Below are 13,960 nucleotides of genomic sequence, written 5' to 3'. Positions count from 1 at the left end.
CAATATAGCATTAATAATAAGTGTCATTCAATTATAGTTACTGATAGAATTGCAATAAACATAGAAGCCAAAGCAGATAATTACTGGTAACAACGTGATTTGGTGGGAACATTAATATATACATTGTGAAACTGTGCCCCTTCAAAAAATCTCACTGCATGATGCTCTTGGCATATTTTTGAGGTGTAAGTGGTACCTTAAACTTTTGAAGGAATTCTATATGACCTGGGGTCCCCAGACATGAAGTCTGTGGTTGGACCCTCTGGCACATAAATGTCATGTATTAAACTCCATGTAAAAGAAACACATTAAACACACACTTTTAAACACATTATACATGTTAGGAAAATAATTGCTGAAAACACGTGGAAAGACTGAACCATGTATTACTGAATTGTGGAGTTAGAATGCTAAACTGTTTTTCTCCATTTCTGTGTTCAGGATTTTTTGGGCAGGCCTGAAATGGTGGCTCGATGAAGAGAGGGCTTACTAGCAAGACCTCTCTCCCTCTATATAGATACTGGAGTGCACATACTCATAGTTACTATTTTTACAAAGGGTAGTTATACAGACTCTTATTGGAGACAACTGGGATTCACTTTGGATAATCCGCTATCACTAGTCAATGGGGCCATTTTTGGTCAACATTACTGCTCAAGGGGTTATTTTAAACCCAACTGAAGCATCTGTTGACAGGTGGGGCTCCACCTGTCAACAGATGCTGCGGCTTTGGCTTCAGCCCCGGCTACGTGGCGAGGAGGTCCCTGGCCAGAGAGTATTTGCTGGGCAGCATTTCACCAAAAAGCATAGCATGAGAGGCAGTTGCTCCAAGGGTGACGGCCCCAATCAAACCACCAGGGACTTTTCAACAGAGAAGTGAGTAACATCAAGTGCACCGAACAAAAATATGTCCCCATTTACCTACAAAATATGTGCCAAATTAGACAAATTAAACATCTTCTTACGAAAGCCTTTCACACTACCATCCCTATTAACCTGTTTGTAAAGATACAGAGTAAAACACTTAATGACAGATCTTCTTTTACTATAACAGTTTCAATATCCAGAACATTCAGTACATTGACTTGCCAGATATGCTGGTTAACAAAATTTCTTCATTACGTTGATGTGAAACATAACCCAGTTGTAGCCTTTAAAAACGTAATCTTTGGGAGACTGAGTTGCAGAAAGAATGGACCCTTTCACAGCAGACATTTTGACTTGTCAAAGCAGGAAAAGCATATGGATAAATAATAACGTTAATAATGGCTTGTGGACTGAAAATCATGCACCAAATTATTTAACTGATCATTTTAAGATGCCAAACTGTAAACAGCCAATCAGCATGTTACACTTAAAGTCACTGAGAAAGAAGAAAACTGAAAACTGACACCGTTGTGAGTCATGACATAAAAATACAAATTGTGCCATTCTATTTTGCTACTTCCTTTTTCCACTACCCTCTTCTACACTTAGCCTCCTTGTGATTGTCTATCTGCTCCCAAGTCCCCCGTACTTTCCCATCATTAAGAGTTTCATTTTCACTGAACAGTACATTTATGGTCAACTCTTCATATAGTCATTCTAAGACACATGATTATAAAAGAGATTTTTAACATTAATCAACATAATCATAGAAAGTTCTTAAACCATAATTCAACATTGAGAGTAAGAGTAAGCTCTAAGCATTTCAAATCATCTTTTTTATTTTTTATTTTCTCCTGCATGTCAGATATTGGAGACATGAAGGTCTGTCCCTATCCTATCCCTATTCTTCATTCCTTCCTTTTTTCCTATTTTTTCTACTAGATCTATTGTCTTAGAATGGGCCTATTGTGGCTCCCTTGTGTAGCCTTTTCCCTTGAGCTGTCCAAAAACTAAAAACAAATCAAACCACACCGTTGCACTGGGTGACATTTTCCTTTGTCCCTGTAGACAGTGGTTACTGTAGTTTGTTTAGAAACTACAGTAAAAAGAGCAATAACCCTTAAACAGGCAAGAGTGGAAAATGAGTTGTAAAAAATTATTACTTATCTCATTTGCACCTAAGTAAAGCATTGTCACACTTTTTTTTTTTTTTTTTTTTTAAATATTTTGTATATTTTGGATTTGTGATTGTATCTCCCAGGATATTTTGCCCTATTAAGGTATAAAAATGATCATAATGGTAAACATTTTAATGTTTTATTTGATGAAGAGAAGTGATACATTTTTGTTTTCCCTGGTTCCCCAAAATACTGAAGCTCAATGCTATGTTCTTGGGACCAGAACCTTTGCATGCAGTGTCCCACCTGACCAACCAAAAGCAACTGAGGTTAGCAAAATATCACACATAACTACCAACACCTTGCCAACATCATGGCACCAAGATGAACTTTTGGCCCAATGAAAACTACTTGACTACTTCCACTACTGCAAACAAATATTGCCCACAGGTAGTTCCAGCTGGGCTCCCAGTCCTCCCAATAAGCTGAAATCACTGGCACTCTAATCACACTCCAACTGGCCGTGGCATGGGGTTTCAAAATGCTTGTAAATTGCATTGACTTCAACTATATGTGTCTCAGTTCTTCCTGCCAACTACCTCTGTGGAAGCGCAATGGCTTCATGACTTTAAACAGAATAACAGTCAAACACAAAGAGCTGTTTGTGACCTGTAGTCACTTGGTGGAAACACACGATATGCAGATATACTGGAAGATATACTGGAAGACAGAGGCCACCAGTTTTATTTTACACACACACATACCCGCCTTTATGTATTACAAGGACATTTTTTTCAAACAAGTTTTTTGCTGTATTAGATGGACCCCCCTTTCCACTTGCTCCACAAAGACGTGGTCAGTATCAAAAAATCTATTTTGAGCCATACTACCAGAATCTCACTTCAAAAGTTGAATACACACAAAGCAACTGAAAATATAACAACCTGACAACACGCATCCTTGTAAGGACATAGATAATTAGGTGCATAAGCCCCGCCTATCACAAAAATGGAAACTATAAGGACCTAGTCAGTTTATAAGGACAGTGGTTATATACACACACACAAACGTGTCACTGAAGTGACTTGAAGGGTCTATCATGACTTAATGGAACTTGGCTTCACACAAACACTGAAATGAAGGCAGTGTGCATTAAAAGGACACACCTAATATATGAGGACAAATTGTTTTACACAACAGCACTGAGAAATGGAAAGACATACCTGATCTGTGAGGACCATTTTATAACAAAGGGCTAATACTGGCATGTTACTAAAACACGTGATGCTTTTTATGTGAACTGGTTATCTACATCAGGTACAGCCTTGTAATGGATAGATGATAGATAAGGAAATTAAACCACATGCAGAAGTCAGTGAACAAGGCCTTAAATTTAATTGTGTTTTTTGTCAGAGCATGACAATTCTATAATTCAGATATAAACCTTTAGCTTTAACTATAAGGAGATCTTCACAAATGAAAACAAAAATGGCGGCTGTTCAGTCACCACTTTTCTTCTTTAAGGATATGCCACGATTGCTGACAAAGTCTCTTATGTTTTGAACTGTGCGATTGGCTAGAGCAGGATGCTCAGCAGTCTTGCACTGCTGACACTCAATCACTGTCGCTAGTTTCTCGTTGTTGATGAGACCTTTGAAATGTCTCAGCGCTGCTGCAACCTCAGGTGGAGACCACTGCTGCTTTTGTTTCCTCCTGGGATCAAGCCCTTCATCAGCATTTTTGAGACACGCTATAAAAAAAAGAAACCAGATTGTAAATAGAAACCCAAACTGTAGGTCAAAAATTCAATTTCTCCACATTTATAATATGACTTATTACAACTTTGAAACCATGTTAAGTATGGCTGCACTGATCTGATGGTTTCCTCTGCTTGTACCAAATCTGCATCCCAACTCACAATATTTGCAAGATTTGTAAAAGGTGTTTGCCGGTGTATGGCTCACAGATCACTCATTTATTTGCATATTTAACATTTTAGTTGAAAAGATTTATACATGTAAATATTAAGGGAATACCTTGCATATTACCACAGCATTTTGGGGGTTTTAAAATAGTTAGTGTGGGCCAATTAAAAAAGCTTTGTTATTGTTTATTGGCTTAAAGATTCCTTTAATATTGGCAGGAGGAAAACAATTGACTATCTTTCCCTTACCAAGGCGTTCATGTGGTTTTGTTTTCCTCCTGGGCTTTTTGCACCTGTTCTGCCCTGCAAAAACAAAAGTTAACAAAAACAATGTCAGTGTCAACCAAACCTCTGATGTTAATGTTTAATTGTTATGCCACTTGCAGCTTATAAATCAACAACTCCAAAGAAATGTTAATTAATTTTCAATAACTTCAGAAAATTCTACAGCAAGTGGCTATAAACTATCCAGAAAGGGAATCTCTATATGTCTGTATGTCCTTCACATATCTCTTAAACTGTTCATCCGATCAACTCCACCTTTCCTCAATTTACCTTTTACTCTCAGAAGCACAAATTAAAACCAAAAGCACTTGCTGACCTCTGTGAAAATATGTGCTGTAACTACTTTGTGAATAGAACATTTTGTTTTTTTAAAGTTTGAGAATTTAAAAAAATAAGGATATTTGTGAACTTAAGACAGCTGCTGTTATTTCACAATGTGCTTTCAGTTCATGAAAGTTAATCATAACATTTTCGTCACCTATAAATAGTGTTATAGTTCAGCATTTGGTTGTACTAAAAGACTCTCTTAGGAATCAGCTTTCTGTTTCTCTGGTAAGTATATTTAGTTTGATTGGTTTCTGGCCTGTTTTTTGCAAGCAGAAATTAATATTATTATTAACATGATCACAGTTAACCATAGACTGCAAATGAGCTCAGGTCAGCTCCATCCTGTCATCCAAATATAGTCACTTCTGGCTCCAAAAATCAAACATGGCGAAGCTCAAATCCAAGTTGGTGATGGTCAAAACGCTAAACTTGAGGATTCAAAACTGCAGTCCACAAAGCGATGGGTGACATCACAGCGACTATGTCCATATTTTTTAAAGTCTATGGCTGAAACCACACAGCTGCATGTTATTTGAATCATTGTCTTTGCATAGTGTAATAATTATTTGAGCTGTTATGTAATTTGTGTTATTTTATGTAACTCTTTGATGATGATCTTTCAATAAAAAAACATAGATTTAAGAGTGCCCCGGGGATGAATTGGATTTTGAATCCAGAATTTGAAGCTTTGTGATTGGCTGGCTGGAGGACTCACCTGCATGACGTGTTTTTAATAGTTTTTGGACAACAGAGGTCTATGGCACAGAGGAATATGACACATCAGACTTTGGATACATGCACAGTACTTGTAAGTAGAATGAGTTCATTTTTGGTTTGGCTCTGACGTGAGATTTGTTGACACTAAGAAAAATAAAGAAAATCACCAGCTAAATCCTTTAAAGCTGAAAGTCACTTAAACATCACACACTGGTTCATTTTAAATCCAGTGTGCCAGTGTAGAGCCAAAACAACTTTCTGACTTCACTGTCAGAATGTCCATGAAATTAGAGCCAGGGGTTTCTGTCTTAAAGATGCACTCATGGGAATCATGGATCATCACACATTATCCACCAGAGTGCTGTTGATTTTAAAACCCAAGATCTAAGTCAAGAAAAAAGTATATACAACACCAAGGGATAGGTCTTGTGTATTACTGTAGTATGCACATAGAGAAGAGACAACCTCCTGCCTTCTAGACCATGAACTCTACTGCCACTGCCTCTACAATACAGTACTGTAGCTGCTCTAACCCTCCCACCGCACACAAGAAGATTTTTTTAGTTGTTTTGCCTACAGTGTTTCCTGAAACCCCTTCAGTTCATGTCTTCATGAACTGAACTCCAGGATAGCAGACACAAACAGCTGTGATCATCCAGACAACAGCGGTATCAGGTAAGATTCTGATAACACCACATTTTACTTAAATATAGTAGGGAGAACGGGGTAACATGAGCCACTTTTTACATTTGATGATTTTACTGCAAAATGAAAGTGTATTTGTTTCAAATAATAGTTACTATATATACCTCAGGTTGTTGTGTACCCACAGAAATTAAAACAAGTTATCTAATTATTATGGTTTTAGGACAATGAGCCATCAAAAAAAGTTAGTCCTATGGCACAACTTACCCCAAGGTAGGTGTAAAATGAGCATGGGGATGGGGTAAATTGAGTGCTCTAGGGGTAATTAGTGCTACCATTAAATACTGATATAAAAATTACATAAAATCAAACAAATTTGAGATAATTCTGAGCTTTATTAATGCAATCAATTTAACAAAGGCAAAAACTCATAGTTTTAAGTAAAATGATATGTTTGTGTCCAGTTGTTCAACATGTTACCTCAACACTTTCAGTAAAGATTAAACTGTGAGTGTTAGTTACAGAAAGAATGTGTGTGTAAGTGTGCTTTTGTGTAAACAGACAGGTGACAAATTAAAGGAAAAACTGGTACAGGTCTGAATGCTTGACCCCTACAGTGAGGGGGTCTGGGGGCTCTGTTATGCTGTGGGGGGCACTTTGCTGGCATTGTTTTGGTCCACTTATTGCCTTAGAGGGAAGAGTCACTGCTGATTAATACAAAGTTGTTCTGAGTGATCACCTTTATCCTATGATGAAAGATTTCTATCCTGATGGGAGTGGTCTCTTCCAGGATGACAATGCCCCCATCCATAGGGCACAAGGGGTCACTGAATGGTTTGATGATTATGAAAATGATGTGAATCATATGCTATGGCCTTCACAGTCACCAGATCTCAACCCAACTGAACACTTAAGGGAGATGTGGACTGACGTGTTAGACAGCACTCTCCACCACCGTCATCTAAACACCACATCAGGGAATATCTTTTGGATAAATGGTGTTCATCCCTCCAGTAGAGTTCAGAGACTTGTAGATTCAATGTCAAGGTGTATTGATGCTGTTCTGGTGGCCCAACACCTTACTAAGACACTTTATGTTGGCTTTTCCTTTAATTTAAACTTAACATTAGTCAACAATTAGGTATTTATTCATCAACATTGTAACACTTGTAACAATGATCAAACATTAACATGAACAGGGTCTCTAGTCTCTAGAATATCAGAAAATATTTTGGGGGGTAAATTGAGCCATTGACTCAACTTGCCCCAACATCACTGGCACATTTTACCCCACAACCTCCATTTTGACAAAACTGTTTCACACAGTGGCTCAGATCCACAATTATGCTGAGTTTATTACCTTGTTTTGTAGCTTACACTGACTTAAATTAACATGTAATAATGTCCAAAACTTATCTTTTTTAATTAAGATACAAGACTGATAACTTTAGTAACATGATGAATTTACTTGGCATGACAAAAAGCATTTTTTTGCTCTGTTTTGCTTACCACTCTAATGTGAACTATACCTTTTTAATTTGTTGTCACATGATTACCTGTTCACATAATGAGATAATAAATATTTTCACTTTTGATTATTTAATATAAATATATCTTATATGAGGATATTATTAATGTCCATATTTGTGATATGAATCCAATACCCTTTCAAGAGATTTCACTTTTGCAACTTTATTGTAATTTGCATGTCATCTTGCTTGAAAATCATCCACTTCATTTTGATCATTATCATTTGAACATCCCACAGTGTAATACACCAGCAACAAGTCAGAGAAGTATGGAGAACGAGACAAAGATGATGATATTCTGTCTGCTTTTGGCAGGTAACATGATTAGTTGCCCCTTTGTTTCAAATTTCTTTCCTATATACACCCCAGTTAAACTCCAAGAAGTTATTGTTTCTTTGTATCTTCTGTTACTCTCTTTCAGCTCTTTGCAGCCCTGTGTTAACTGGAGAGTGGACGGCAACTGTTCCAAAAAACCTTGACGCCCTGGTTACATCCTGTGTCGTGATACCCTGTTCATTCACCCAAGCTAAAGAAAGGCTGCCCCACTCCAGACTCAGGGGGATCTGGCATCGTCCAGCAAGCCGAGATGACTGCATCTATCATGAGGATCAGACGCAGATCGTGGAAAACTTTCGGGGCCGCACAGAGTTGTTGGGAAATTTGGGCGACAGAAACTGCACCTTGCTAATGACTGAAATTAAAGATCATGATGATGGCCCTTTCTGTTTTCGGATTGAATTAGTACCAACAGGGACTGAAACATCCAAAATTGACAAGTTCTCCTTTGTTAACGATTGCGTCCGCTTTAAAATGATCAGTATGTCACAAACTTTCCAACAATTCTTAAATCCATACCAGTTTTCTATGTAACAACAATGTACCTCTTTCTTTATCTCTGCCTTGTCCTTTTTTCATTCATAGCTGAACCTCCAAAACCAACTCTGATTCACCCAAAGACAGCAGTTCAAGGTCGTTCCTACACCATCACCTGTTCAGTCCGCCATACCTGCCCCTCCCATATACCTAAACTCACATGGAGCAGAGGCACTGCAGATGATATCAATGAACTTCACAGAGAAATTCATGGTGGCTTCTGGGAGGTTCAGTCCACTCTGATTGTCATCCCTGAGGAGAAGGACGACCACACAGACATCACCTGCACAGCCAAATTTAATGGACTGAAGACATCCACTGAAAAAATGACACTTTATATAAAACGTGAGATCTCATTTGTTCATTTGTCCAATAGAGAATATTTGTGAATCTTTTAAGCTTAATAGTGGGAGTGGTCATATTGAAGGTAACATTGGTCCATGATGATAAAGTCCTGCTGCTATTTATTACATGAACAGTCGATCATTGGCTTAATAAGCATGACACTGAGGATACTGATATCAGCTTTAGTGTAGCTCATCATAATATCCACATATAATCTCATACTAACATTGGCTGTATTGAATTTTTAGAATGTCTATTATTTTGAAGCATATACTGGATGTTGTCTCTGCTCTGTTTGTGCAATAAAGGATGAATTGCTCATATATGAATTCTGTCTGTTTGCAGGTAAAGAAAACTATAACCACATCATCATTCCTGCAGTAGTGGGGATCGGCACTGCTGTGATCTTTGGAGGCCTCTGCATTTTCATGATGAAAAAATACAAGTGAGTTATTTCATTTTACAGACATAAACTGATAGCAAGAGCACATCAGATCAGCAATAGCATCTCTCCTCTCAACCCTGTTTCATTTTTAACACATGAAAGTTTGTGAAGTTTATGTTCAGTATGTGCTCCACAATAAAAAGTAATTTTTTTTCCTGTCTGCTCAAGGAATCGCATTGCAGAGCTCCAAAATCAGGAAGGCAGGTAAGTACAAAAAGGTTGTGGATCAGATTCAGTGTGTGGTGCTTCACTGATGTGCATTTTCAATTCTTCTACATTATTATGAGAATGTGATTTATGTATTGTTTTAATTTTTGGTCACATTTAGCATGTGGAACCGGCTTTCCAGACTGTCTCGGAGGTGAGAAAAACTGGCTTTTGATTTTAGGGAGTGAGATGCTACAGAAAGATCAATAAACAATTGATTTATTTTACATTTAATTACAGTCGGCCATTCTTACTAAAGGCAAGAGGCAGTGTAAGGGTTTTGTATCTTCACACATATTTTAGCAACTAGTTCTGTACTGTTCCAACTGCAAACCTTCACACATCAATGCATCACTGATCTGATGGGTGTATTCTTGTTATTTTTGATAAAATACGTGCTTGTATTTATGTCAGATAACATCCTGTTGTTTTTTGTTCCCCTTTTTATATGTACGAATCAGGAGAGTCTAAACATGAGAAGTGAAAAACAGAACTTCACTGCTATAGGTGAGAAGTTTCCTTCATTAATTGTGTAGAATTTACACTTTAACCACATTTCACTCAGACATGCATTTTTTAAGAATTATTCAAAGTCGCATTGATACTTTTTTGGCCACAATAAGGCAGAAGAAATCTAAGACAAGCTGGTCCACACACAGTTGTTTGCTTACACAACTAGCAGACACAGAGCAACTTTGACTCATTGGACATCTGATCGCAGGCTTTTGCATTTAATAAGCATTATTTCATTAATCAATAATTCTGCTGTCATTGTGATTGGACCTCAGTATGCAGTCCACACATTTAAAACAATTAGCTAAAAGACGCTACAAAGGTCTGAGAGTGGCAGAGAGTTGTGTGATTTTTGTGGGTTTGTTGCTACAAGTGACCCTTTTCACATTACATTAAATAATGATAATAATTTTAATTATATTGCACAGTTTAAAACAAAAATTAAAAAGTGATTTACAGTAAAAACAAACAAAGAAAAATTAAATTGAAAAATTGTTACTCAAACTATTAGAAGCCATAAGATAAAAAACAGTTAAGAAGAGATTTAAAAGTGGATACTATGTTTGCTGGTCATAATTTGACTCAAAGTTAATATACTATTGCTTAATTCAGCTTTAAACATCAAACATGTTTTAAAAAAATCTAATTGCATCAAATGTTTATAATAATAATAATAATAATAATAATAATAATAATAATAATAATTATTATTATTATTATTATTATTATTATTATTTTCCTCTTCTTTCAGATGATCAAAGGAAACTATAAAAGGCAGTGACCAAACTTCAGGAAACACCAGCTGGTAGCTCCAGATGCCACCAGTGAGGGGCACCAAACTTGACATCGAAATGAAAAATGTTTTTAATCTCCAACTGCATGAAATGAGGAATGTTGTAAACCTGTTTTTCCATCTAATAATGACTGTTTCAGTATTGTAAACCTTGATTCTTGTACATTAAATCTTGGATTGTTTCATCATTGATCAATTGTGATGCCTTTGTCATCTATGGGGGAGGGAAGGTACTGAATGACAAACTATTGTCATTCAGTAAACTTTGAGTGATGGCTATACTCGAGTTTCATGAAAATTTCACAGTCTGACATATTTACCCTTAGTTATTAGTTATATTAGCCCATAGTTTTTTTAAATTCCACAGCCTTTTGACTACCAGAAATAATACAACGTATTCTTGGAACTAGTGAAATTTGATCATTTCAAGCAAGAAAATGTGCCAATGGGGTAAGAAAAAATGACTTAATAAGTTCTTGAAACTAGCATAATAATCTAGCCACTATCAAACACTACCAAACCTTAAACTAGTGCTTCATATACGGTACGCAATGAACTGTCAGAAATTCAAGTTAAAGATGCTTGACACTAGATTTTTTTGTCTTTGAAGTCACCTCAGTTAATGAGTTGTGCCATGCGTCTCAATCAGAAGTCTACCAGGGCCTACCTTTTAATTTGGCTCAGTTTAGGAATTAATATCTTCAAGCACTTCAGTTTGTGGTCTAATTTTTTAAATAAGCAAAGCAATCTTGTTTTCTTATAATAGAGATAGTAGTGTGATAACTGTACAATCCACTTTTCAGACTTGTTTCTTGTCAGCTCCAGCTGAAAAATACCCTGAATACCTTACTAAGACAAATTAAGACCAGTTACCTTGAATTAAGTTTATTATCTATAGTGCATATGATGCTTGACAAGATTATTTGTCTTTGACAAGAAAAATAAGTAATAATTAATAATTATAATTAATAATGATTAATAATTTAATCATCCATAACCTATATACCTATAAAATAACCTATAATCCTACAACTTTCCTAAATTTCCTTTTTGCAGTGTGGGAAATGAGATGCAATTCACCCTGATTGCCATACACTGTAATAAACTGCTGTAGAAAATACAGCCAAATTCTAGCAGTAAGGTACTGTTCTTCCTAAATACGCTAAAATAATGTAAATTTTGATGCTTTTTGGAGCCAAAACCAAGAACGGACATTTACAATAGGCTACTGTAAGATTTGACAGTAAAATACAGTATTTTCATTTTCTCTGCTGCAGTAATGGAGGGACAGAAGCCACATGTAACCATCAACATCATCATCATATAATCATCATTCATCCTCCTTTGTGGAATCGAAACCAAAAGTTCAGTAACATCTTACTCAGAAAATAGAACTACATTTGTGCATCTGGTTAACCAATTAGTGGCTGATAAGTTTAATTTTTGCAGGCAGAAGAGAGCATTTTCAGGTATTGTCTTCAGCAGTTGGAAGTTTGACTTTATGGTATTTAAACATTATTTTCACTGCTGCTTGCAAGTCTAGTTTAAAGATTATTTTTGGATGACTGTTTTCTGTTGAACTATACATCAGTGAATGCTAATGTTAGTCCGGCCTTGTCTATACCTACACCTTGTTTATCCTACTTGAATTTCATAATTAATAATAGCCTACTATCTAAAGCACACAACAATTGAAGTTTTTTCAAATATGTAAGATATCTAAGATATGTTTGCTGTTGAGCCCCAAAAGACAGAGTGATCATACTGGTTATCTTAGCTCAACCCAAATGTGTTTCTGAGCTGTAGCTAGGTTACTGCAAAGAAACTGTAGTTTTTTGCCAAGCTGTGGTAAAACCTGGGACTTAATAGGTGATTTCCAGGTAATATTGTTCACTCATACAAGTTTTACATGTTCTTTTCAGGTACTTCATTGTGAGCTGTGAGCCTGGAAGCCTGAATGTCAACCTTCTGCCAATTATAACAGAGGACATTTGAAGGCATTACAAATTGTGTATCTTGTAATCTGTTTATTTGTTATTTTTCAACAGTAGTTTGCAAAGCAGTTGCTGTTTAGACTCGAGACTAAGTTTTACTGGCAGCTCATGATATTGTAATTAACAGATTTACATTGACCCCCTGTGAAAGGGCATGCACCTTGAGAATTATTTTTTCAAACATGCATACTTGAATATACTTAGCGTATTGAAAACTAAATGTTCAGTTCCATAAAACTATCACTTTTCTCATCCTCTTTTGTGCTAGATGTTAAGAATTACATGTTTTTAAATGTAAAACTGAGCTGATCTCATTACTGGACCACTAAGATTGAGGACACATTGCTATTTACAGTCTGTTATTGTTATTTACATGTCTGCAATTTATAGTTGTTTTTATTAATATGACTAAGAATAAAACTTTTCAGTTGTTTATTGTAACATTTACAGTAAGAAACTGTTCATGTAGATTACAATAGCCTCACTCTAAAAATACAGTATATTACTGCAGGCCTGGCTACAGTATCAAACTGTAAACCTCACATTCTACAGCTGAACACTGTAATCATTTTACAGCAATTAACTGTTAAAGTAAATTACAGGGATGACGCTTTAAAAAAAATGGTAAAATGCTGGCAACTACAGCTGCCAGTAGCTTACCGTAATTTTACAGGGAAATTTGTTACAGTGTGACAATAAACTCCTCCTAGAGTTTTAACCTGACTCCAGAATTGATCGGTGTCATCTACAGACCTTTGTGATGAAAAGTTATTAAAATCTTGAGATTTCATTGAATGCCGTTGTTCGATGTTTCGCCATGAAACAGGAAGTTGTTGTAACTTCAATGTACATGGTCTAACCTGCACCAAATTTCTCATGCTTGATAAGAGTCCCGACCTGAACACGTCTACATGTCAATACTGAGTCATAGTCACTTTTGCAACTTTATTGTGTAGGAGTATTAATACTTTATTATTTAATTACCTCGTTATTGGGAGCACCACCTCCTTTTTGGTTAGGATTTGTTAGTGCCAGGAGGAAGCACCAACTCTTGAACTCTTGTTCAATTTAATTAATGAATCACTCTCATTTGAAAATTAGTGAACTCTTTTCTTCTTATTCAGAAGAATGCAAACAACTTCTTGATTAAGACAGACATGTATTATATAGCCAAATGCCTGAAGAGCACATGATATACATAGAATAATACACAAAAAAATAATAAATAAACAGAGTAATAAGGCCTATAAATGATAGTGAAAATAAAATAAAGAAATATTCAATAAGAGTGGCTCGAGCTAACATATTACAACGGGAAAGCTAATTCAACTTCTCTAAAGAAATCATCTTTTTAATATAAATGTTATTCAGCATCAAC

At 36.1% G+C, this 13,960-nt stretch overlaps 1 protein-coding gene across 1 annotated transcript; it reads left to right on the top strand.

Moving 5' to 3' along the window:
• Window positions 1-5,768: 5,768 nt before the first annotated feature.
• On the top strand, window positions 5,769-10,778 carry LOC121905316 (myelin-associated glycoprotein-like). Its single transcript, XM_042423501.1, has 9 exons — window positions 5,769-5,913; window positions 7,652-7,727; window positions 7,834-8,229; window positions 8,334-8,630; window positions 8,976-9,075; window positions 9,244-9,279; window positions 9,404-9,436; window positions 9,744-9,789; window positions 10,547-10,778. Exons 2-8 carry the CDS (start codon window positions 7,682-7,684, stop codon window positions 9,751-9,753), a joined length of 918 nt encoding a protein of 305 aa, XP_042279435.1. The 5' UTR covers window positions 5,769-5,913; window positions 7,652-7,681; the 3' UTR covers window positions 9,754-9,789; window positions 10,547-10,778.
• The last annotated feature ends 3,182 nt before the right edge of the window (window positions 10,779-13,960 follow it).

This window comes from Thunnus maccoyii, chromosome 10 (genome assembly GCF_910596095.1).
Source record: "Thunnus maccoyii chromosome 10, fThuMac1.1, whole genome shotgun sequence".
NCBI classification, from domain to species: Eukaryota; Metazoa; Chordata; class Actinopteri; order Scombriformes; family Scombridae; genus Thunnus; species Thunnus maccoyii.
The sequence above is the reverse complement of the archived record's forward strand: the minus strand, read 5'-3'. Positions and strand labels throughout refer to the sequence as shown.

Bases quoted from the DNA above. Each gene is read 5' to 3' on its own strand.
- LOC121905316 (XM_042423501.1), top strand. From the start codon at position 7,682: ATGGAGAACGAGACAAAGATGATGATATTCTGTCTGCTTTTGGCAG. The intron at 8,230-8,333 runs GTATGTCACAAA...TTTCATTCATAG, and splicing joins CGTCCGCTTTAAAATGATCA to CTGAACCTCCAAAACCAACT. The intron at 9,076-9,243 runs GTGAGTTATTTC...TGTCTGCTCAAG, and splicing joins TTCATGATGAAAAAATACAA to GAATCGCATTGCAGAGCTCC.